The 25,373-nt window shown below is 42.8% G+C and overlaps 1 protein-coding gene across 1 annotated transcript in view; it reads right to left on the bottom strand.

The window, feature by feature from the left end:
* Window positions 1-25,373, bottom strand: part of LOC140427387 (uncharacterized) — a 190,144-nt gene that overhangs the window by 82,131 nt on the left and 82,640 nt on the right. Inside the window, exons 3-9 of the mRNA XM_072512929.1 lie at window positions 25,121-25,360; window positions 17,740-17,845; window positions 14,699-15,224; window positions 10,909-11,101; window positions 9,377-9,607; window positions 6,172-7,318; window positions 546-623 (exon numbers count right to left, since the gene is read on the bottom strand). Coding sequence (XP_072369030.1) covers window positions 546-623; window positions 6,172-7,318; window positions 9,377-9,607; window positions 10,909-11,101; window positions 14,699-15,224; window positions 17,740-17,845; window positions 25,121-25,360 — 2,521 coding nt within the window. The remainder of the gene's footprint in view (window positions 1-545; window positions 624-6,171; window positions 7,319-9,376; window positions 9,608-10,908; window positions 11,102-14,698; window positions 15,225-17,739; window positions 17,846-25,120; window positions 25,361-25,373) is intronic.

The following is a 25,373-nucleotide window of genomic DNA, read 5'->3' as shown; positions in this document are numbered from 1 at the left end:
AATGCACAACTCTAATGCTGAAAAAACTCCATAATAAAACAATAACAGTTAAATTTTCATTTGACTTGGCTAACAAGTTTACCAAAATTCAGGAAATTATTACATTCCTATCATCTTGCAGGTGTTTCAGAGGTACTAAGGACACAGCCGGCAGAATCAACTGCAATGCTCGCATAATTATTTCACATCGCTGTGACAGCAGTGTGAGGCCTGCTTATTCAGTGGCTGTGGAAATTTGTCAAACTTTTAACATAATCGGACAACTGTTAAGTCATTGATAAATTGGGGAGGTTGGTTTTAGAAGTAGTACACAAATGAAAAAGGTTTGTTTGGAATCACTAGCTTTCGGAACGTAGCTCCTTCATCAGTTGAGTCACCTAATGAAGGAGCTATGCTCTGAAAGCTACTGATTCCAAACAAACCTGTTGGACTTTAACCTGGTGCTGTAAAACTTCTTATTGTGCCCTCCCCAGTCCAACGCTGGCATCTCCTCATCACAAATGAAAAAGTTAAGGACATTCAGAAACTCTTCGGCAATCCCTTACCGCTATGTTTGGGTCTTGGAGTACCAGAGGAAGCCAGCACGTTTTCCTGACCTTCAGCATGTTCATCAGTTCTGTGTACTAGGGATATTAAAACAGTACAAAAATTACTCTCAGGAAATATCACTGATATTCACTTCATAAAATCATGACAATGCACTTTTAACATGCTACTTTGGTCATTTCCCTGCACCTATCACCTTTAAAGGCAGGCTAGAGATGGGCCCATACCACCACAAATGTTAATGGTACACATGGTTTGTGGAAGGTACTAACTTCCAATTAGGGTAACCAGTTCTCCAACTTCATTGTCTGCCTGTAGGTAAGTGTCAAACTCCACTTAACTGTATTGTTTTAGATTATAATGGAAAATATCATTCAAGCATTTATCTCCATTGTACAATAGAATCTGAGCCAATTGTAAATAAAGTCTCAATTTGTTTGGCCATAATCCTTGTATCATTAATCATTAAATGAATGAGATGCTGCAGCTGATTACATTCAAAAACAAGCAGTCTGGTACACTGCATTCCACCTATTATTCATACCCCTTTATGCACAGCGCAGAAACAAATTTCAAGATACCATGTTTTAAGTAGGGATAGCTTTCATTTGGTTATTTAGCTTCAAGTATATAGGACTTCTTAATTTCCACCTTGTATTTCTCATCACCAAAGCATTGGCAAAAACAGAATGACTGCATTAATGCTCGATGAAACATTGACCTCACTTGAACCATAAATTTCCATAAGTATTTGCACCCATGGAATCCCTACTGTGTAGGAGGCGGCTATGCGGCCCATCAAGTATGCCCTCCAAAAGAGCACCCGACCTAGGTTAACACCCCTGCCCTATCCCCGTAACCACATAACCACATCTAAACTGCACATCCTTGCACTATGGAAAGAAACCAGAGCACCCGCACGAAACCCACAGGGAGAACGTCACCCAAGGCCGGAATCGAACCCGGGTCCCTGGCACTGTGACCCAGTAGTGCTAACGACTGTGCCACAGTGCCGCCACTTTTCCCTCAACGAGTCAAATCCAGCAAGCGACATTCCCACTAGACTAGCATTGTAAGCAATAAGGCCACATGTTTAAATGAAATAAAATTTGGCACCTTGCATTTATTGATGTAGCAAAGCCTCCCACAGTGCTGCATAAAGAGGTAGTCAAAACAATGAATTCTGAACAAAGGAATCGTTAGTTGGGTGACCAAAACTGCCAGCTGTGCTTAAAGTTAATAAGTCGCAAGGATGCCGAGGGAGGCAAAGGTGGAAATTGCGACGGTGCTGGCCATATTCTTCCAAACTTCCTTCCACATGGGCATGTCAGAGGACAGGAGAAATGGAAATGCAAAATAAAGTCTTTAGGATAAGCCTGGCGACTACAGGCACGTCACTTTAATCTCAGTAGTGGGAAAGTTTTTATATTTGATTTGATTCTATTATTTTGATGAACGTATTGTTAATGAGGCAAACATGGTTGGTCTAGGATACATGAAGTTCCAAAGGGCATTTTTTAAAATATGCATATTGCATTCCAAACGCAATCCATAAATTACACATACAACAACCCTATATAACATGATTCAGACAGTTTGTCAATTGCCCTCTTTTTTCTCCTCTAAACTACCCCAGCAACCCCCCCCCCCCCCCCCCCTCCCAGCGTCAAATAGAAGGACAGAAAAGGCCACCACCGTACATAAAACCTCTCTTCCGACTCGGAGAGCAAACTTGATCTTCTCCAGACTTCAAAGTTCATACAAATCCCCCAACCACACCGGGACCCCCGGCAACGCTGCCAACCTCCAACTCGGTAGGGTTCACTGCTGGGCAATCAGAGAGGCGAAGGCCACGACATCGGCCCCCTGTCCCTCCAGTAGCTCCGGAAAATTCAAAACTCCCAAAATTGTCCCAAGGACACAGCGACATCCTCACCCTCACTACTCTGATAGGGCCTCAGAAACTGCTGCCTAGAAACCCCCAACTCCGCACACTCTGAGAACACGTGAGTGTGTTTCACCAGCCCACTCCCATAGCTCTCCTATACATCCTCCACCTCCGGGAAAAATCCACTCATACAGGCCCAAGTCATAGGAGCCCAATACACCACCTTGAACTGTCCATGACCCATTTTAGTACTGGATGAATTCGAATTGATCCGGTGCATCATTTCACTCTAGGCACCCCACCAAAGCTCAAGCCCCAATTCCTCCTACCATTTCCGTTTTAACCCCTCCACTGGCCTCTTCTCAGTCTCCAAAAACCACCCGTAAATATCCCCAATCTGCCCGTTCCAGCTCATCTGGACTTAACAATTTATCGAACAGCATATGCTTTGGCAGCTCAGGGAACGAAGGCAGCTCCTTACGTGCAAATCTCAGTCCTGAAAATATCTAAATTCACACCCCTTTGGCAGTTCAAACTTCTCCTGCAATTCCTCTAGCCCCACAAACCTCCTCTCTACGAACAGGTCCCTAACCCACTCCATCCCTTCCCATCAACTCTCCTTCTCCATGTTTGCCACCCAAAAATAGTGGAGCATTTGAGAACGTCAACCCATCTACCGGCTGCCCTTTCTGCGAAAAGGTCCTCCGAATCCTAGGCATCTTGCCTGCTCAAAAAAATTCCAAAATTACATTATCTACCCTCCAGAAAAACATCTTAGGAAGGAATGTACGAAGAGACTGAAAAAATAAATAAAAACCTCGGCAAAACGTTCATTTGCACAGTCTGTACCCTCCCCACCAGACAGTGGCAGGGCATCCCACCTCTTTAATCCCCTTTGACCCTCTCTACCAGACTAGCCAGGTTTCATTTATGCATTGTGGCCCAATCGTGGTCCATTTGAATACCCATTATTCCTGGCCACCTTTAATGGCAGGGCTCCCAGATTCACACTTCTCCCTTGGGCATTCACCAGAAATACCTCACTTTTCGCCATGTTTTTATGCCCCCAAAAATGCACCGGATTTCCCCAGCAGGTCCATAATTTTCCCCATGCACTCCAGTGGGTTTGAAACATACAACAATAAATCATCAGCATACAATGACACCCTATGCTCCCTACCTCCCCTCACAATGCACTTCTACTGTCTGAAAGCCCACAGTGCCATTGCCAATGCGAATAACAATGAGGACAGCGGCATCCCTGCCTTGTTCCCATTTTAGTGTAAAATATCCCTAAGTCATCATGTTCATCCGCACACTCGCCGTGGGGCATGCATTCAACAACCATACCCATGAAACAAACGTCCTCAGGACCTCAAACAGGTGCCGCCATTCTACCCAATCAAAGGCCTTCTCCACATCCATTGATATGATAACCTCCGGCACTCTACCCTGTGACAGAGTCATTAGCACATTCAACAGCTTACTGATGTTGCTTGAAAACTGCTGCTCCTTAACAAATCCTGTCTGGTGCTCCAAAACCACCTCCAGTACACACCCTCCCAACTGCCTAGCCAACACCGTAGCCAAAACCTTCACATCCATATTCAGTAGGGAGATGGGCCTGTAGGACGCACACTCTGTCGGGTCTTTATCCTTCTTTAGGATCAAATAGAAGCTTGTGCCAGTGTGGCCAGCAACTCCCCCTTGCCAACGGCTCATTATACATAGCCAGGAGATGGGGCGCCAACTCTGTCAACAATTACAAAATTCTACCAGAAAGCCATGCCGCCCCTGGTGCCTTCCCTGGTTGCATCAACCCCACACACTTCACTATCTCCTGCAACCCCAATGGCGCCTCCAATCCCTGTCTTTTTCCATTCTCCACTTTCAGAAACACCAACACATCCAAAAAATGCCCCACAGCTGCGCCCTCCCCCCGGGGCTCAGGTCTATACAGCCCCCAATAGAAGGCTTCAAATGCCTCCTGGATTTTTCCCAGCATAATCCCCCATCCTGCCTCCCTCACCTGTGCAATTTTATGCACAGCTGCCTGCTGCCTCAACTGATGGGCTTACAGTTGACTAGCCTTCTTCCCATACTCATACTGGGCCCCCATTAATTGGGGAAGTTGACTCACCGCCTTCCCTATTGTCAACCGGTCAAACTTCCCCTGCAGTCTTTTCCTTTCTGCCAATAGTCCCGAGTAGGGGCCCCTGAGTACTTCCGATCCACCTCTACAATAACATCCACCAACCTCTTCCTCGCCTCCCTCCCAACTTTACCTGTGGGCCTTAAAAAAATAACTTTACCCCAGACCATCCACCTTCAATGCCTCCCAGAATGTGGGTACAGAAACCTCCCTGTTCTGATTAAGCTCCACCTAATTCTTTATAGCTAATGCTACCTTCTCGCAGAACTTTTTATCTGCCAGGAGCGCTAAATTAAACCTCCACCCTGGTCTCTGCACCGTTCCTGTTTCAAAACTCATGTCCACAAAATGCGGTGCATGGTCCGAAATTACTATCTCTGCGTATTCCGCCTCCACCATCCCCGACAGCAGTGCACTCCCGACCACAAAGAAATCAATACGGGAGTAGCAACGATGCACATAGAGGAGGAGGAGTATTCCCTCTCCCCCGGATGCCTAAATCTACATGGATCAACCCCGCAACTGGTCTATAAATACCCCCAGCTCCTTTGCTATCTCGGACCTGACCATTGACATGGGGCTAGATCTAACCACCCTCGGGTCCAACACACCATTAAAATTTCCCCCCCCCCCCAACCAGCTAAAGGAATCTGTCAAGTAATAGGAGGATCCGGGGGTTTTCTCACACATTATTTTAACAAGTTTCAGATTTCCACCTTAAAAGTCAAAATAAACCCATTTGTGCCATTCCATTCTGCCATTTGGTTGAGACAAACAGGCAGCACGGTGGCACAGTGGTTAGCACTGCTGCCTCACAGCACCAGGGACCTGGGTTCAACTCCGCCCTTGGGTGACTCTGGAGTTTGCACATTCTCCCCTTGTTTGCGTGCATTTCCTCCAGTTTCCCCCCACAGTCCAAAGATGTGGTTAGGTGGATTGGCCATGATCAACGTGTGGGGTTACAGGGCTAGGGCAGAGGAGTGGGCCTAGGTAGAGTGCTCTTTTGGAGGGTCGGTGCAGACTTGATGGACGAATGGCCTCCTTCTGCCCTGCAGAGATTCTATGGGTACTATTATAACTGAAGGAGAACACATCAAGGCCAGTAAATTCTGGTCATCAAAAGTAACAGCCAATCCCATTCGCAAAACCAGGAGATACAAGCACCAACTCTCATCATGTTCCCACCGCTATAAAAAAACTAAACAAAAAGATACCCGGGAAAGATTTCAAGGCTCTCACTGATATGTTAAACTCTTCTCTTACAGGTTTAACGGCCTAATTGTTTCCATTTTATTACATTTTCCATGGATATCATGCAAGGCATGATGAATACTTTGCTCCCTTTACATCTTTTTAGTCAGCTATTAATGATAGCTGCTACCACTGGGTTTCTTCCAACAATGTGCATATTTCTGCTCACTGCATTTAAATGTAGTGTCATATAACATGCTGTCACTTCAAACATCTCCACATAGGCAAAGGTTCAGATCCCAGGTCTGTTCACTTTAGAATTTCACTCGTTACCCATTTACTTAATCACAAGACCTCTTGAAAATGTAAAACAATCCCCTGATTAAAAACCTACCAACGCAGTTGTTGGTCTTGTCGTGTTTCTTCTTTTTTCCCTTCTTGTTCTTGCCTTTTAACTGAGACATGTCAGTTGTCATTTGTTGCTCTTCCTTGATTCCCCTAGTTTCCGAGCCTTCCACCTTCTCAGTACTTGAAGTTTTAGTGTTACATTTCCTGTCTTCACCAGTTTCAGCGTTGCCAAGAACACTGGCTCCCTTCCACTTGCCTTGCCTGGGCTCATCGCATTTGGCATTCATGGTTCTTGAAGTCTCTGCTGGCTTGCCATCATGATTCTGGTTTGTCTTGTGTTTGGCAGTAGGTACATGCTGTTTGGAACTCTGAATTTTGGGAGCTGTGGAGTGTTCATGCTCTTTTCTTGAAACCACGCTTTTGCCCTTGGTCTCCTCAGAACTCTGTTGCTTGGGCTGCCTTGGCTGTCTCCCACTTCTTGATGTTTGCTGTGTCACTTTCGACTCTGCAGTTGGTTTATGCAGCACTACTGCACCAGCGTCCCCCAGTCGTAGTGTGGAAATATTTTCAGCCTTTGAAGGCAACGAACAGCTGCCCTTTGACTTCTTTCCCAATGAATTTTCCAGTAAAATCATATCAGAGCCATTGTGCTCTTGATTTGTGATGACTGCGTGCTTATTTCCATTCAACAAATGATTCTGCACAATCCCTGGTGTTGACAAGGACAAGTTCAAATTGAGTTTTTGATGGTCTATTATTCCGGTTTCTTCTTTATCCATGATGCCATTGCTCTCTATCAGTAAGCCCTTCTCCACCGATGTCAGCTCTGGAAAGTCATCCTTGGGCAGATCACATAGACTGAAGTTCGCTTTGATGGAATCTCTGATCCGATCTTTAAGCTGCTCCAGTCTGGTGGTTAAGATGCTGCTCACTCGCTGCAATTCCACCTGGTGCCACAGCTCTTGCTGATTCAGTTTCTCTTCTATGTCATCCTGAATATGCTGGTTGAGCTTTGAAACTTTCTCCTCTATATCCTCTTGAACATGCTGGTTGAATATCAAGACTTTCTCCTCTATACCCTCTTGGATGTGTTGATTTATGACAGAAACATTCTCCAGATCCTGAATATGCATTGTAGATGGACATAATTTCTCTGGTCGTTGATCACACACCTCTGAACGGGCTTTCTCCTGCTAGAGCACAAACATGAATGAAACATTATAGTCAAGTATGCACTTTGTATCATCTGCACAATTAGAATTAGATGTGAACTCCAGGCTGGAATTTCAATAAGGCATTTGATACAAATGTAATAATTTGTACCAGTGCCTATTTAAATTGTGGAGGACTCCAATGCAAATTAACAAACTGCACTTTTGTAACAGTTATGTTAATGTAGGAAGACCACCCAAGACATTTCACAGAGCTATAAGGAAAATCTTTATTAAGCCACAGTGAGCGATAAGGAAGGATGATCAAAAACTTGATCAAAGAGGTGTCCTTTAAGAAGAATCTTAAAAAGGGCAGCACGGTGGGGCAGTGGTTAGCACAGCTGCCTCACGGCACCGAGGTTCCAGGTTCGATCCCGGCTCTGGGTCACTGTCCGTGTGGAGTTTGTACATTCTCCCAGTGTTTGCGTGGGTTTCACCCCCACAACCCAAAGATGTGCAGGATAGGTGGATTGGCCACGCTAAGTTGCCCCTTAATTGGAAAAAATTAATTGGGTACTCTTAAATTTATTTAAAAAAAAGAAGAATCTTAAAAGGAGGTAAGGGATGTAGAGATGTTGTGAAGAGAAATGTAGAGTGAAATATAGGTTATTAAAAGCACAGTTGCCAAAAGGTGGGCAAGGACAGCTGTGTGCACATGTAGGGTACACAGAATGGAGGTTCAATGCAAATGAGGTTTGCAGTGTTAGATGAGATGAGAGAATGGAAAACACTATGGACAGATATACAAACAAGAATGGAAGGAACAAATGAGGATAATTGTTATGGGCAAGCGGGAGTGATGCACAATTGTATACAGATTGTAGAATGTTAGCAAGTTGAACATTTTATGTTTTTATTACAGAAAAAAAAATTTGGTCCCAAAGTACCTATTTCATGCAAATACTCCCAATGAATCAAAACGACTTTTAAAGTTAAAAACAGCCTCATGCGCAGCTAGGTATAATTAATCAAGTCTCAGCAAAAACAAAACACGTCAAGGTTTACATCAAATTAAAAACAATTTAGTTCAAAGCAATTCAAGATAGGAGTGAAATAGCAGCAAGTTTAAAAAATAACACAATCAGTAATACTTTTACAGTCCACTTCCGACAATTGTCATATTTGTGATGTTAAAAAAGGAAGGGCTCAATACTCAGAAGACAGAATAAATTTAAATGAAGGAATTTTATTTTTTTAAATTTAGAGTACCCAATTTCTTTTTCCAATTAAAGGACAATTTAGCATGGCCAATCCTCCTAACCTGCACATCTTTGGGTTGTGGAGGTGAAACCCACGCAGACACAGGGAGAATCTGTAAACTACACACAGTGACCCAGGGCCAGGATCATACGTAGGTCCTCAGCGCCGTAGGCAGAAGTGCTAACCACTGCGCCACCATGCCGCCCAAAAGGAATTTTTAATTAGATTATATTTCCTTAGCATTGGTACAACCTCAAACCAGCAAGTCCCGACTCCTGCTCAGTCAATAACTTGGGTTGGGTGGCAGACTTAGCAACAAACATCTTATTTGTTCCTCTTCTAACTTGAAGCAAATCCAGGCTGCAGGGTGAAAACCCAAGGTACCAATTTCTTGGCCTACCTGTGTTTAAAACAGCTGTTGTAGGATTGCTACAGCTGTTGTAGGAATAAATCTCTACGAACACCAATTTACAGGTCCTTTTGGTACAAACTAGTGAACACAGCTGAATTATCCAAGTGTACCCCACAATATAAAGATCTAAAGGGTACATAAACAGGATTCTTCTTTGTAAGCAACAACCAATCGTCCTTTTTTTAAAATTTAGAGTATCCAATTCTTCTTTTTTCCAATTAAGGGGCAATTTAGCGTGGCCAATCCACCTACCTTGCACATCTTTGGATTGTGGGGGTGAGACCTTCGCAGACGAACTCCACAAGGATAGTGACCTGGGACCGGGATCAAACCCAGGTCCTCGGTGCTGTGAAGCAGCAGTGCTAACCACTGAGCCACTGTGCCACCTCAATCTCACAAAGCTAGCAAAACAAAATAGCAAAGTGTACCTTTTTCTGCTTGTGCCGTGCCCGTTTGGCTGCTTTGGCACTGTTGACTGGTTTCTGTTCTGAGCTGTTAATGTAGTTTAACAGATCTTCAACATTCCTTTCATCTACTGGTGGTTCTCGGATGGACCCATTACTTGATTTTTGCGGGAGCTCCTCCTTGCGTTTCGTCAGCCGCGTCCTTAGCTTCTCCCGGATTTCAGTGTAATTTCTACTCGTCGGAGCTGCAGGAGGCTTAAACAGAATTATAAATGTAATTATTTTTACAACACAAGAACAAGTTATTATAGCACGCTGCACGTGTAGCAAAGTCTAGCATGCATTCTTGATTTTTGAAATTTAGTCTCAAAATGGAACTTCATTCGTACATTGAAGCTTTTAATTCTTTAATAACTCATTTTATTTACGATTTTGTACGGGCCATAGCTTTCGCCTAGCGGCATAAAGTCCTGGAATTACAACAGTGTAAAGACGCTTACCTAAACTGGAAAACTTTGCTGAAATCTCTGCCAGCTGGAGCCGTTTGGGGCTTGCAGCTACACAGAGTCCCCAAAGGCCACAATGCAGTGCAACGAGCTCAGGGAGGCCAAGTCTCCTTTTTTCCTGTACTGGCTACTGGAAAACAGATAGGCTTGAAGGGCCCAGCAGCTGGCCAGGGAGAAAGTTAGTGTCCAGATAAGTGGATGGAATTTGGCAGGGTTGAGTCAGGTTGAGCCTGGGGTGGGGGGCTCAGTCTGGGTGCTTAACATAGTTATGCTGAAGTTAGAAGTGTTATTAATCCTTCTAACTCTTTCAAAGTAACTATTGGTGTAAAACCATCCGAAGTTCATGATTCAAATCGTTTTGCCGGATGGTTCCCAGCACTGCAAAGTTGTCCAGAGGAAGTTAGAGCTTTTGGATAATTGCCAGGTAAACCTTTACCTTGGAATATCCGAGAGGGATTACCCAGTGCATCTTTGTAGTGACCCTACCAAATCCAACACTCGGGAGGCCAGGAAGTTACAGACCTATGTCTTTTCTCTTTCCCCTCACAGTAAATAAGCTTTATACATTCACCCGCAACCATTCTAAACTTGGATGATGCCAATCATATACGCCATACAATTTCCAAAAGTATCCATGGAGCCAACCAATGTGTTTTCCAAACAATGCTGCAGTAGTTCTACTTTTATCACATCATCATTAAAATCAGATTTCAAAGGAAGGATTGGAGAAAATATGCTGTTTGGACATAATATAGGTGAATCGAGTATGTCAATCGCAAGACTCTGGCAGTTACCAAAATCCTGTACACTTGAAATTACTGAAGTATTGCACAAAATAGCTATTGCAAATGTATAATTTTGAGACGTCTCCTTGAAATTTGAACTTCTTGGTCCAAGTGAAATATCTTAATTTAGTGTCTTTCAAATCTACAGGTTGCCGTAAACGCTCAGACTCTGAATTTCTTTTGAAATGTATAAAATGGTTTGTAAATAAACTCAATTCAGCTGAACAAATTTACAATATTATCTTTCTAGCTAGGTTGCACTCACCGGTCCATGACCAAAGAACTCGCAATAACAACAATCACAGTATTTTCCTTCCTTCTGATTGGCAGTGTGAGATGTGCATGAACTGTGCTCCGAACAGCTATCGTCTTCTTCCAGACTTTCATCTGCATTGTGCATCTGTGTGGGGCTGTAGGCAGTTTCATTTGTGCACAAACGACTCTTGCACGACTGGTCCCTAGAAGAGGCAACAAACCAAATTTCAAAATAAAGAATTGCAGCAGCTCATGTACCTCCAGCAAACTGTAGAAGGCTTGATGATTTTAATCTCTAACAGATGTTCTAGAAACAATGCATCAGGAAAAACTTATCCTGACTTCAACATACAATTGTGCAGCCATTCAAAAAGCATCATTTAATCCTGTTATATTCATTATTCTTTTAAAGACTTTGCAGACATTTTCAACATTCCTTTATAGAACCGCAGAATGGTTATGGCACAGAAAGAGGCCATTCAGCCCATCGTGTCGGCGTCAGCCAAAAAGAGAGAAAAAATAAACTAGCCGCTCATTTTAATCCCACTTTCTAGCAGCTGGTCTTCAGCTTTGCAGGTTACAGCATTTCAGGTGCAGATCCAGGTACCTTTTAAATGAGTTGAGCATTCCACCAACTTAGGCAGTGAATTCCAGACACTCGCCACCCTCTTAAGTGAAAAGGTTTTCCTCATGCCCCCACTAATCCTTCGTACAATCACCTCAAATCTATGCCTCCTGGTAACTGACCCCTCAGCTAGGGGAGACATGTATTTCATGTCCATCATTAGGGCAGCACGGTAGCATTGTGGATAGCACAATTGCTTCACAGCTCCAGGGTCCCAGGTTCGATTCCGGCTTGGGTCACTGTCTGTGCGGAGTCTGCACATCCTCCCCGTGTGTGCGTGGGTTTCCTCCGGGTGCTCCGGTTTCCTCCCACAGTCCAAAGATGTGCAGGTTAGGTGGATTGGCCATGATAAATTGCCCTTAGTGTCCAAAATTGCCCTTAGTGTTGGGTGGGGTTAGTGGGTTATGGGGATAGGGTGGAGGTGTTGACCTTGGGTAGGGTGCTCTTTCCAAGAGCCGGTGCAGACTTGATGGGCTGAATAGCCTCCTTCTGCACTGTAAATTCTATGAATTCTATGCTCATGTCTCGGCTCTTCAATTTTTTATACCTCAAGTAGATCACTCCTTAGCCGCCTCTGTTCTAAGAAAACAGCCTATCACGTCTCTCCTCATAAATTGCAATTTTCAAGCCCGCGCAATATTCTTGTAAATCTCCTCTGCACACACTCCAGAGCAATCACATGCTTCCTGTAATGTGGTGCCCAGAACTGTACACAAAGTTACAGCTGTGGCCTAACTAGTGTCTAATAAATTTCCATCATTATATCCCTGCTTTTGGATTTGATATCTCACCCAGTAAAGGAAAGCATTCCATAGGCTTTCTTGACCACCTTCAACGAACTGGACATGCAGTCTCACGGTCTCACTTCCTCAACTCCTATTAAGATCTTCCTTTATTGAGTATTCCCTTACTTTGATTGCCTTCCCCAAATGCATTACCTCACACTTTTCCTGATTGAATTCCATTTGCCACTTTTCCATCCACGCTACCAAACCATTGATATTGTTCTGGAGTCAACAGCTATCCTCTTCACGATAAACTACAGAATCAATTTTGTGTCAACTGAAAATTTCCCAATCATGCATCCTACATTTAAGTCCAAATCATTAATATATACAACAAACCGCAAGGGCGCCAACACGGAGCCCTGTGGAACATCACTGGAATCTGTTTTCCATTCACAAAAACGTTCCTTTGTTCCCCGTCACTGAGCCAATTTTGGACCAGACCTGCCACCTTTCCCTGTATTCAACGAGATATCACTTTTCTGACCAGTCTGCCATGTGTGAGGCCTTCTCAAATTCCTTACTGAAATCCACAAAGATAATATCCATCGTACTACCCTCATGAATCCTCCTTGTTTCTTCCTCAAAAAATTCTATTAAGTTTTGTTATTCTGCATATTTTCCCTTTTCAAGACTGACAAGTTAAAATCTTGCTTCTACACTGCACCACCTACAGGCAGAAAATGGGTACAACAAAAACAGTTAAACGTAAAAGAATGGAATTCAGCATTAAAGCATAATACACAAACTAAAGAGTAGGCTTTCAGCTGTTTTGGACTGCAAAACGTGTTCAAATTCCTTCAGGCACTGAAAATGCAGTTTTGAATTAACTTGGGAGGAAATGGTGCAAAATCATGAGAAAAAATAACACTTAACGATAAAATAAACATCCAAATCCAATCATGAAATCATTTAGAAATTTAAATAAAAGTTTTGGTAATAGAGACAGCACAAAGTAGGAGTGTAAAATTAATCCATTGAAAAATAATTTTAAATATTCAAAAAGACATGGAATTGTTGAACTATGAATAAAGTATATTTTCTAAAACACCCCCACCCTGCAAACCACACATATTGCTAACAGACCCTCTTTCCATTTTGTCAACTTCAGAGCAAATGAGATAATTGATTGAAATGCATCTTTATGCTATGGAAAATCCCACATTAAATTAAACATGCCCCTCTTGGGTCTAATGAACAGAAAGTCAAGATGGGCCAATCAAAACAGTCTCTACCATCACAGCCTTGAGGATATTTTTTAGGATTTGAGGCCAGCAAAGGAACGTTTCCTCAGCGCTCCACTAAAAACGATTCACCAATCAGGAGGACACCTTCACCAGTTGTCCCAACACAGAAGATTTAAAGGGGCTTCCCAGTATTTTTAGAGATTGGAGTTCAAGAAAATCTCAGGCTGCAGCAGGTGAGGAATATGGAGCTCATAGCAGGCGGAGAGAACAACAAAAGATGACCAAACCCATATAGGCACCAGAAAAGAACAGCAAAGGAGCCAACAACATCAGACAGAAGTAAACTTCATTGAAGGGAGGTACAAGCAGACAGCCATGGGAGGTTAGAATTTCTGTACAGAAGGCTTAGGTTTTTGAAAGTACTTTGACGAAATGTTTGAAACTCACATGGAATTCAAATCTCAATTTTCTACAAGTTTCTCATGTGAATAGTAATACAAATGAAATTAAACATCTATAAGACCGAGATTAATTACAAGTACTGTCAATGTTGGTACTTTGAACATATACCGATAGTTCCTTCAATAAATGTGGAAATGTTTTAACATTAAAGAAAGCAATTACTTTTGGTATGGTGTTTAACCATGACCTGACCTAAAATGCTTTAATCATATGTAATCCACTCGCTGATTGCAGCAGATGGATCCGACCCCCTGCCTAACTCTTGTGTTGTACAAGTTAATGTTACATTTTAAGGAACAGGCCCTTCGGCCCTCCAAGCCTGTACCGGTCATGATACCAACGTTTGCCAAAACCCTCAGCACTTCCTTGTGCCATATCTCTCTGTACCCTTCCTATCCATGTGTTTGTCAAGATGCCTTTTGAACGCCGTTAATGTATCCACGTCCACAAAGTCCCCTGGCAAAGCGCTCCACGCACCCCCCACCCTCTGTGTAAAAATCCTGCCTCGCACATCTCTTCTAAACTTTGCCCCACGCACCTTGAAGTGCTGTTCAAGCTAAGCAATTAATTTGGAGACTTAGGTGCTTGGTGGACCTATTTTCCCCAGCGTGTACTAAATTTAGAGGGAGGGAGGCAAAACCTCAATGTCAATAATTCTTTAAAAATGAAGCATCCATTCACTTTAACTACAATCTCCAATATTTACGTAGGTACCAGACATCTAAGGAGGCAAATACTAACCTGCAGATGCCATTGCCTGGAGCAGCTGGGTTTGGTGAGGCTGTTACTGGGCAAGCTCCATTATAGTGGCTGGTACAAATAGGGGAAGCTGCTGTAGTCTTTGGGAAAGAAGATAACCCATTGTTAGAAATATGAGGGCTAGTACTTGGAGGCACTGGAGTCACAAGCACACCTGTAGAAACAGCAGCAGAGGTTTTCGAAATCAAGGACACATCTGGAGATGCAGCCGTTGCCACAGCAACTGCAGAAGTCTTGGGTACATGAGGCAGAACTTGTGGGATACCAGACGTCATAGATGGCCTCCGATTTGAATTAGTGGAGGTTACAGTGTTGTGCTGCATGGTGCATGAGGTTGCAGATGTTGCATGTCCATGTTGATGAATGGAAACCGTTGGCTCATTAATAACTTGAGGAGGAGACTTTGGTGCTGTAAGAGGATGCTGATGGGAGGACAGGCCAGTGGGACTGTTGGGAGGTGCCGCAAGGACAGAATACCTGTGATCTTCTGAGCAGTGGAACTCGCCACCTGGAAGACAAAATCCTGCAGGTTATACAAAGAGTACAGCCTGAACATCAGTCGAACTCAAGAATTGGAACACCAAGTAATTTAGTCAAAAACGCTGATTTTTGTATCTGTATACGCGCTGATATCGGTACACCACATTACGGAATTAAACTGAAAATTGAGATGTCTATGAACATGTGAAAATATTGAAAATAAGCATAGCAATCATCAAATACATACTGGTACATAATGCAGACTAAATGGGAAAATCAGGAATAACATTAAACTTTCTAAAAACTGATCGCCCATTTTAGTCGCTGTTATGGCCTGCAACATCCATATTGTCACCAGCAATTTCCTTTACTACACATCATTCTGGTGTGTCAGTTCTGCTTTACAGATACTGATGTGCATTTCCTACTATGCAGGTGTCAAATATGAAACCAACAGATATACCACATTGGAAAGCATTAAAGTTGCAAAACCCCTAATCCAGTGTCCAATTTTTGATTTATGTTAAAATATATTTGCCTCAAAATTTGAAATCACAGAATGGTTACAGCACAGGAGGATGCCATTTGGCCAATGTATCTGCTTTGGCTTTCCGAAGGAGCAATCCACTTAGTGCAACTCCCCCAACGTATCCCCATAGGCCTGCACCCAATTTTATCTTGAATGCTTCAACTGAACCTGTCTCCACCAAGTTCTCAGGCAGTGAGTTCCAGAACCCAAACACTTGCTGTGTAAAATGTTTTTTCTTCATCCTTCTTTTTCCAATTGCCTTAAATATGTGCCCTCTTACTCTTCTACCAATGGGAAGTTTTTCTTTTATCTACTCTATTCAGACCTTTCATGATTTTCTACACCTCCATAAAATCTCATCTCAACCTTCTCTTCTCCAAGCAAAATAGATTCAAGTTCCTCATCTCTGGAACCATTTTCATGAATATCTTCTGCACCCTCCAATGCCTCCACATCCTTCAAAGTGTGGCACCCAGAACGGGACACCCTACTTTAGTTTGAGGTTGAACCAGTGTTTTATAGAAGTTTAATATAATCTCCTTGCTTTAGTACTCTTATACCACATATTAATAAAGCCTGGGATTCTGTATGCTTTATTAACCATTCTCAACTTGTCCTGCCACCTTCCATTACTTATGCACATAAATACCCAGGCCCCTCTGCTGCAGCACCTACTTTAGAATTGTACTCTTTATTTTATATTGTTTCTTCACATTCTTTCTACCAAAATAAGTCACTTCATACTTCTATGCATTAAATTTCACCCAGTACTTCTCCGTCCATTCCACCAACTCGTTAACACTCTTTTCAAGTTCTACACTATTCTCCATTCACAATACTTCCAAATTTCATATAATCACATTTTGAAATTTTGCCCTGTACACCACAGTAAAAGTCACTCATGTGTGTGCCAGGAAGAACAGGTCCAAACACAAGAACATGGGGAACTCCACTATAAACCTTTCTTCAGTCCGAAAAATATCCATTAATCGCTACTGTCCATTTTGTGTTATTCAGCCAACTACTTCCCTTTTTATTCCGTGAGCTGCAACTTTCCTCAAGTTTGTTGTGCGGCACTTTATCAAATGCCTTTAGAAGTCCATGTACACGGCATCAACAGCTTTACCCTCATCAAACCTGTTAACTCATCAAAAAACTCCATCAAGTTGTTCAACACGATTTGCCTGTAATATATCCACGTTAGCTTTCCTCAATTAACCTGCATTCACCTAAGTGACTATAAATTTTGTCTCAAATTATTGTTTCTCCCCAGTAGCTGGGCTTACCTTCACACCTTTTTTGAAGAAGAGTGTAACATTTGCAAATTCTCCAGTCCTCGGGTACAACCCCAAGTTTAAGACTGGAAAATTAAGTCCAGTGCCTCTGAAATTTCCACTCGCATTTCCCTCAGTATCTTTGGATGCATCTCATCCAGTCCTGGTGCCGTATCAAGTTTATGTAGACTGTCTACCAAATTCTGCCTCCTTGTCAATTTTAAACCCTTCTAGTGTTTTAATTACCTCCTCTATCACAAAAATAAATGGGACAATTCAAAATTCATAACAAACGAAGGAGGAAAGGCCGTACACTGTAGTCAAAAATGAGCAAACTTGCAAACCAGCTCACAATTGCCAAGCTCACATGCAACCTTATATAATTTACTTGCCAATGGCAATCCACAAGAATTCATAAGTCACCTGTACAGTTCCACCCAATGGAAATATTTTTGAAGGGGTGAGCTCAAAATTTCTGAATAGGAATTTTGCATTCACATGCAGACTCATGGTACCTGTATTTCTTTTCCCAAAGGAAGAACATATAATGTATCATTGATATCATGCACGATAGTTACAAAAGCAACCTTTAATTTCATTTTAAAATGAGTTTCACTGTACCTTTGATCTGTTCCAACTCCAGGACAGAATGCATTAAACAAGGTAGCCGATTGCAACGTAATAGGGCATCAACAAATACCATTCGACAGGACTCCGGTAAAGAGTTTACAGGACATTACCTGGTGGCGTTGGTCTTCTGGACATGTTCTTACATTGCACAGAACTGGTTTTTACAGAGACACAGGAGGGCGATCTTGAACAATCACTAGTTACCCTGCTTGATTCCTAGTAAAACACAAATAGGAAAGTACAGGAAGAAAACTCAATATTAGAATTTAATCGGAATATATGAACTTGCAATAACTGAAAGGTAAATTGTCCCAGACAGACAACTACAAAGTTAAAATATCCAAAAAAAAACATAGGAAGGAATCGTCGAAACCATTCCATACTTTTAGCATTGTTGCATTGTGCAAGATGGTCACTAGTGTCAAATACATCAATCAGTAAGATAAAATACAAATTATTCTGTGATTCAATCACCAATATGTAAACCTGTTCTGTTACAATGTATTGCAAATGCAAGGATTTGGACTAAGTCCATCACCATACCTATACAGATATGGCAAAGTTGTATGGTAATTGATGGATTTTAAAACTAAATCCATCATCTATTATATATAGTGATTGTTGACCAAGTGACAAAATCCACTGGGCCAACAAATTGACATTTGTCTCAGGCTTAAACTGGTCGTTTTAAACTTCTCTAAGTTTAAGTAATTTTTAAGTCACTTTGATCGAGCATATAAAATTAATGCTAGTTTAAGTTCTGCATTTCCAGAACGTGTTCAGTCAGTTCATTGTCACTCAAGAGAGCAAGCCAACATTACTTGCCACTCTCTTGAGTGAAACAACATTGCTGTTTCGCCCAAACCAACAAGTTTCCTGCAAAGAAACATTAATTAAAGAAACATAATCCAGCCCACCATTTGCTAGATTAGTTAGCTTACCTTTTTGGGACTCATTTTCACAAATTCGTTTGATGTCCCTGGGGGACACGAAACATTACAGCAAATCAAATTTAAGCATTCCACAGCAGAGAAAAATATAATACACATATTTAGGTTTCATTTTAGGGCCATCTTAGAGTTCCTCTATACTCAAACCTAACCTGCTAAATTATCAATGCTCCCAATTTTGGATATGGAATGTAATCACTGATAAAATGTATTACGAACAGGGCGGGGGTTTAAGTTAAATGGCACTGATCATTCCTCTCACCACCCTTCCACAAACAGAAAGGTGGTTTAATTTGTTTGCCTCTTTATAAGCAATGGTATTTCCCAAACCCCTCAATTTTTAAGAAATCCAATTTTCTAGTAATAACGCCATAGCAAATGTGAGTTAGGATGAATTTAAGAGGGTTTGTTTATTTACACACACTCAGACTGCGAAAAGAGGGCTCGTAATGTTCCCTTCGTATTCAGATAATAAAGAGAGGGACAGACAAAATAAGGATTTACAGAACAGAAACCACAGAAAATAAATGTTGGTTCACATGGGTTCCAAATTCCAAAATCAAACTCCAATGAATTATTCCTTCATGGAGATCAGTGGGCTAAAACACGATGTATAATTTTTTCTAGGTGGTGTTGAATTCATATACGAGTTAGGCATTCAGAGATGAATAAGCCTTGTAGGTGATGGTATAGAAGCTCCAGCAGAAGTAGTACAGATGGAACCAGGTTTCAAACTGGGCCAGAGCTCCTTTGGTGTGGCCTGCTAATCAGATGTTAAACAGCAGACTGAGCCTTTCATGGCAGAAAGGCTTGTTCCACAAGCCAGAGGCTCATGTCACATGACTGCCACCTCTCCACAATCTTTGGCAAAATCTTTGCATCCATCGTCTGGATTCCAAAATCTGTCAAATATCTTTTTAGTGGCTGAAAGGAAGATTGCGGGGCCTTTGTCTCAGCAGATAATCCATCTCCTTCCAGTCAGCCTGGATTATTAAATGCAAATGTCCTTTATTTAGTTATTTTTGAATGCCCAGTCCACATGGGTCATCAGTGGCGACAGTGGGAGTTTTCCTAAAACTGCCAAGTGGTTTCTTTTGTTCAAGGGTCACAGATAGAGACAGTTTCAGCCACTTAAAGGTTATTGTTGAGTTTTTAAAAATTAAGAAATAACAATCAGCATACCTACATATGTGTTACAAAATATACAGTGTGAGGTCGTAGTCCCTCACAAAAGGTAGAAATAAATTCAATAGAAGACTTAAAAAGGGAATTGGATAAATTCCTGAAGGAGAATAAAATGCAGGTTAACAGGAAAAGAGCAAGTAATAGGACTAAACAGATAAGAACGGGTGCAAACTTGATAGGTTCAACGATCTTCTGTGCTGCACTATTCTACGATTCTAACACTTCAACATACAGAAAGCATATTTGCTTATTCAATTTAGATTGTAGTGAAAAAAAGATTTATTTTTTAAATAATTTTTCTTGCCAATTTTATTCCCTCCCCTCAATTTCTGACTCGAGGTGCGTGTCTGTGAGCACTGTCCAATTTCCAAATCACTCACATGCAAGCTTTGACTGCGAAACTTTGATCTCATGAGAGCATCACAACTGAACTTAATCCTGTACTTGCCCGATATTCATACATGCACACTTGCAGCAAATAGAAAATAGCAAGCTGAGAAATTAGAAAACAGGAACTCTCGGCTTTCCTGATTTCCTTGCCCCCTTCTCAATAGCCCAGAAGCAGGAGGTAAGAGTTATATCATCCCAGCTGAGATAATTCTAAAAGCTGAACCTGCAACTTTGCATGCATGGTTCAACTACTTATCGAAGAAACCCAATTTCAAATATTCACTCAAGAAAAATGTAGCACATTTTATCCCAGGCATAGATCGTCTGCAAGCAGCTGTGCACCAGAGATCCAATCAATTTGCAAGACCACAAAACAACTCTTCTGGTTTCAGCTCACTTCCCTTCCTGAGACCCCGCCATTTGATTTGATATCTGAGCAGATCAAAGCAATCTCGTCACTTTACTGAATTTTTTTTTTTTTATAAATCGGCAACCGTCCCCGATAACTATTTCTAACAAATCCCATTTCAGACATCATAATGGTTTAATTAAACACCAGTAACTAACATTTACTTATAATAGTTCATTTACACTTAACCATTAAGTCCTAAATACAAAACACTGTGCTAGTGTCTACAAACACAAATCCACATACTACTGTGTGCATTCAGAATCCAACGATTGCCACTCTTTCCGAGTATAGCCATGCTCACACATTGCCCAAGAGATTTATAGATGAACAAAAATTAATTTCACTTGTTTGTGAATACTTGTAAAGGAAAAACAACTCTTTTGCTCACTATTTAAAACAAAGATAAAGGGCATGATTCAGTGGGAAAAAGTTGAAGTCTGCTTTTGGATATGTTTCGCGGGGTGTTTCTCGGCAGGTGCAGCGCCGAGATTCACCCTGCTATTCACCGGCACTTTGCCAGTTTTTTGGGCCTCAGGGAGTTTCTCCCCGCTGAAGCCTCACTTCAGCTGATTCTCGCCAGCAGGAGAGGCTCCTCGCAGATTGGGCACCACAGCCACCCCACCTGACCGGGGTCCTTGGAAACCCCCACACTCCTCTCCGCCGCTCCCCCCCCCCCCCCCCCAAAACAATTGGCACGGTGACACGGTAGCACAGTGGTTAGCACTGTTGCTTCACAGCACCAGGGACCCGGGTTCAATTCCCGGCTTGGGTCACTGTCTGTGCGGAGTCTGCACGTTCTCCCCGTGTCTGCGTGGGTTTCCTCTGGGTGCTCCAGTTTCCTCCCACAGTCCAAAGATGTGCAGGTAGGTGGATTGGTTACGCTAAATTGCCCCGTAGTGTCCAAAAGTTAGGTGAGGTTGCAGGGTTTCGGGGATAGGGTGGGGGTGTGAGCTTAGGTAGGGTGCTCTTTCAGGGGCTGGATGGCCTCCTTCTGCACTGTAGATTCTATGATCCAAGTGCCAAGGTGCCAGGGGGAGTGCCTGGGTACCCCCCTGCCCTGTCTCCGATCATCCGGGGATCTCTCGAGACCCATCGAGTACCGGCACACCTGTTCCACATTTGTGCTGAACGGTCCACTGGCAAGGTCTCGAAGGTGCGGGCGCTGACTCTCGGGTGCCAGGTGCATACGGCATCTTGCTATTTAAATGAGCCTCTCTGCTCATTTAAATATGCAGAAATAGATCACGCCCAGCAAGGATGAGATCCAGATTGCGCTGGGCGAAGCGAGTCGAGTGACTCACGATCGGCCCAGAGCTGAGCCAGATTTGGGGCTGCCCCGTGATTCACGGACGTAATGCAGTGGCTGAATCACGCCCATAGTGTTTTGCTCTTTAAGAACCCCATTTCCTAATTACGTTCCCTCAGTTTCTGGGTTCCTATATTAAATCATTTTATTTTCTCTGTGTAGTGCTTTTTCACAAATTAATAGTGTTGCCAGCATGATTTTTCCAATGTCAAATGGAACCCCATCACATGATCTACACTCCAATACCTGTTTCAAGGAACCATCTGGTTATTCTGGGATAAATCAGTAAATTAACCACAGGATAAAATTTCTACATTTTCAGTCATTTAATTAAAGAACATTTTAATCTTTATATTTTCAAAATACATTTCATATTTTAATTCAAGCTTAACATTAAAGCAACTCTTATTCCAGTTTCACATACCATATCTATACTTTATTAAAGGAGATGGAAAGTTTATTAGATAGATTCTTCAACGAGCTAAACAGCAGCCACACAACGTAATGCTACCATCCACTTTATAACAAATCCCCTATTTATATCCAGATTTATATAACAATAAACTAAATTCAATTAAATTAAATGAGTTCAGTAAATGCAAGAACATTTGCTAACCTTCTTAGAGCTTATCAGTGCATTAATATTAAAGTAAAACCACAGAACAGAGGTTGTCCAGCCTCACCTCTGATTGGCAAATGCATGGAGAAACTGTGTGATCCAACTGGGTATGAGCTACTACCAAAGCAGGCTGCACAAACTGGATCTTGCTGTGATGAATAACTGCAATCGTTAGTATGTTATCAACATTACTCTTCCATTTGGTCTATTTCCTCATATTCACCTCTAGATCAGAGGACCTTCACTTTGAAGACAATATATAAACACTGAGATACTGAATCAGGAATCACGCAGGCTTTAGGCCAAGTCCAACTCCACTACAGTGCTGGGTTTCTTCATTGAGAACTTGGCCTTATATAGTGACTCATGGTGGGAGGATACAGGACAAAATTTATAAAAGTGAAAAGGAATTATGAGAACTGGGCACAGTGGCTGAAGGTCCAATGCTTGGTTTTTTGAAGTGCTGAATTAGACTCAATATCTTGCATTATAGAGGGAGAAACTTCACCAGGCTTCCCTCTCCTTTCAATTGTTCTTAAGATAGATTGCTGGAAAAATGTCCATAGACATTGTATAAGAGCCATTGCTGAATTCTCCACTATCAACATCTTGGGAGTTACCATTGTCCAAAAACTGAGCTGGGCAAGCCATATAAATGCTGTGGCTACAAGAACAGGTCAGAGGCTGGGGATCCTGCAGCGAGTGGCTGACCTGACTCCCCAAAACCAGTCGACCATTTACAAGGCACAAGTCAGGAGTGTGATGGAATACTCTCCACTTGCCTGGATGAGCGCAGCTCCAGCAACACTGAAGAAGCTTGATCCCATCTAGGGCAAAGCATCGCACTCAATTGGCACTCCTCCAACATTCACTTCCATCACCACCGACAAACAGTGGTAGCAGTGTGTGCCATCTACAAGGTGAACTACAGGAACTCACCAAGACTCCTTAACCAGCACCTTCCAAACCCACGACCGCTATCGTCTGGAAGGACATGGGCAGCAGAAACCTGGGACCATCACCTGGAAGTTCTCCTCCAAGTCACTCATCATCCTGACTTGGCAAGTATGTTACCGTTCCTTCACTGTTGCTGGTCAAAATCCTGGAACTCCCTCCTTAGCAGCACGATGGGTGCACCTACACCTGAGGGACTGCAGTGGTTCGAGAAAGCAGTTACCAACACCTTCTCAAGGGCAACTACGCATGGGAAATAAATGCTGGCCGAAACAGCAACGCCCACATCACATAAATTAATTTTTTTTTAAACATGATCAATATCAACTGGGATGAAGCTCTAGACTGGATCTCTAGATTGCTGAATGCAGCGGGGGTGGGGCTGGTCAAGGTGAGGGATTTGTATTTGGAAGAAGGGTTCGCCAGTCTGAAAGAGCTAAGGGAGAGGGTAGAGCTAGCACGGGGGAGTGAGTTCAGGTATCGGCAGGTTAGGGACTTTGCACAAAAAGTCTGCAGGGAGTTCCCTAGGTTGCCGGGATACGCCCTGCTGGAGATGCGCCCTGCACCCAGATGTGGAAGGGGAGGGAAAAATTGGGGATATATACAAGTGGCTGGGGAAACAGGGAGGCGAGTGGTTGGTGAAAATCAAGGAGAAATGGGAAACGGAATTGGGAAGGGAGATCAATTGAGGAATATGGAGTGAGGTACTGCGAAGGGTAAACGGGATCTCCTCTTGAGCAAGAATGAGCCTGATACAGTTTAAGGTGGTGCACAGGGTGCATATGACTGGGGTGAGAATGAGTGGGTTCTTTCAGTGGGTAGCAGATGAGTGTGAGAGGTGTGGGCGAGGGTCCAGCGAATTACGCACACATGTTTAGGGGTTGCGAAAAATTGGGAAGATTCTGGGCGGGTGTGTTCGTGGTCCTAGCCACGATAGTGGAGGAGGGAGTGGACCAGTACCCTTTGGTGGCGATATTTGGGGTTTCAGAGAAGCCGGAGCTCATGGAGTGGAGGAAGGCCGATGTCGTAGCCTTCGTCTCTCTGATCGCACGGCGGCGGATTTTGCTGGAGTGGCGGTCGGCATCGCCACCGGGGGTAGCAGCTTGGTTGGGTGACCTGTATGACTTCCTGCGGTTAGAGAAGATAAAGTATGAGGTAAGGGGCTCAGCAGGGGAGTTTGAGAAAAGTGGGGGATGTTTGTGACCATGTTTGAGGAGCTGTTTGGTGCACGGGGGTGGGGGGAGAGGTGGGGGAGGTGAAAAGGGGGGAAAATCTGTACAGACTGTATAGTTGATTGTTGGGAAATATGTTTCCCGGGGTGTTTATTTGCTGTCACCCATTTTGATACTGTTTGTAATAAAATACATTTAGAAAAATAGACTGCTGAATGCATTGTTATTTGCCCAAAATATTTTCAGATTCTCAGCATCTCTTCCCTGACAGCACATTCAAGTTTATTACTGTTTCTCTGAAGCTAGGAAAATGTTTAATACCCTCTGCTGATCACAATGGTTAAAGTAATTCATCTCAAGAACAAAATGCACCATCACCTCCCACACTCCAACCCTTTCATCCACCAAGCTGGACATCAGACTGGATACAATATTGTAGCAGGTTCTCCCAACTGCATATTTCCTGCACTCTTCTCCCTTCCAATTCCAATATGCATCCATACCTTTGTACATGTGCCATTTGGAGTGGCTGTGCATGGCTGAAGTTGCTGTAGCTGTTGTTGATGAGAATTATTGGATACCAGTGTCTGCCTATGCACTTGATGGCAGCAGTGGATTGCAGAGTGGTGATACTTTTCTGTTGGTAACCTGTGGGGATTGGAGACTCCATCTCCTTCTGCCATAGTTCTTACTGAGTCATCAGTCACCTCTTCTTTATGTGTCTGACATTCACCCTGTCCCACCTGTAATAACAAA

The sequence above is a fragment of the Scyliorhinus torazame genome, chromosome 7, assembly GCF_047496885.1.
Source record: "Scyliorhinus torazame isolate Kashiwa2021f chromosome 7, sScyTor2.1, whole genome shotgun sequence".
In the NCBI taxonomy this organism is placed as follows: Eukaryota; Metazoa; Chordata; class Chondrichthyes; order Carcharhiniformes; family Scyliorhinidae; genus Scyliorhinus; species Scyliorhinus torazame.
This window is presented reverse-complemented; position numbering and strand designations above follow the sequence as displayed.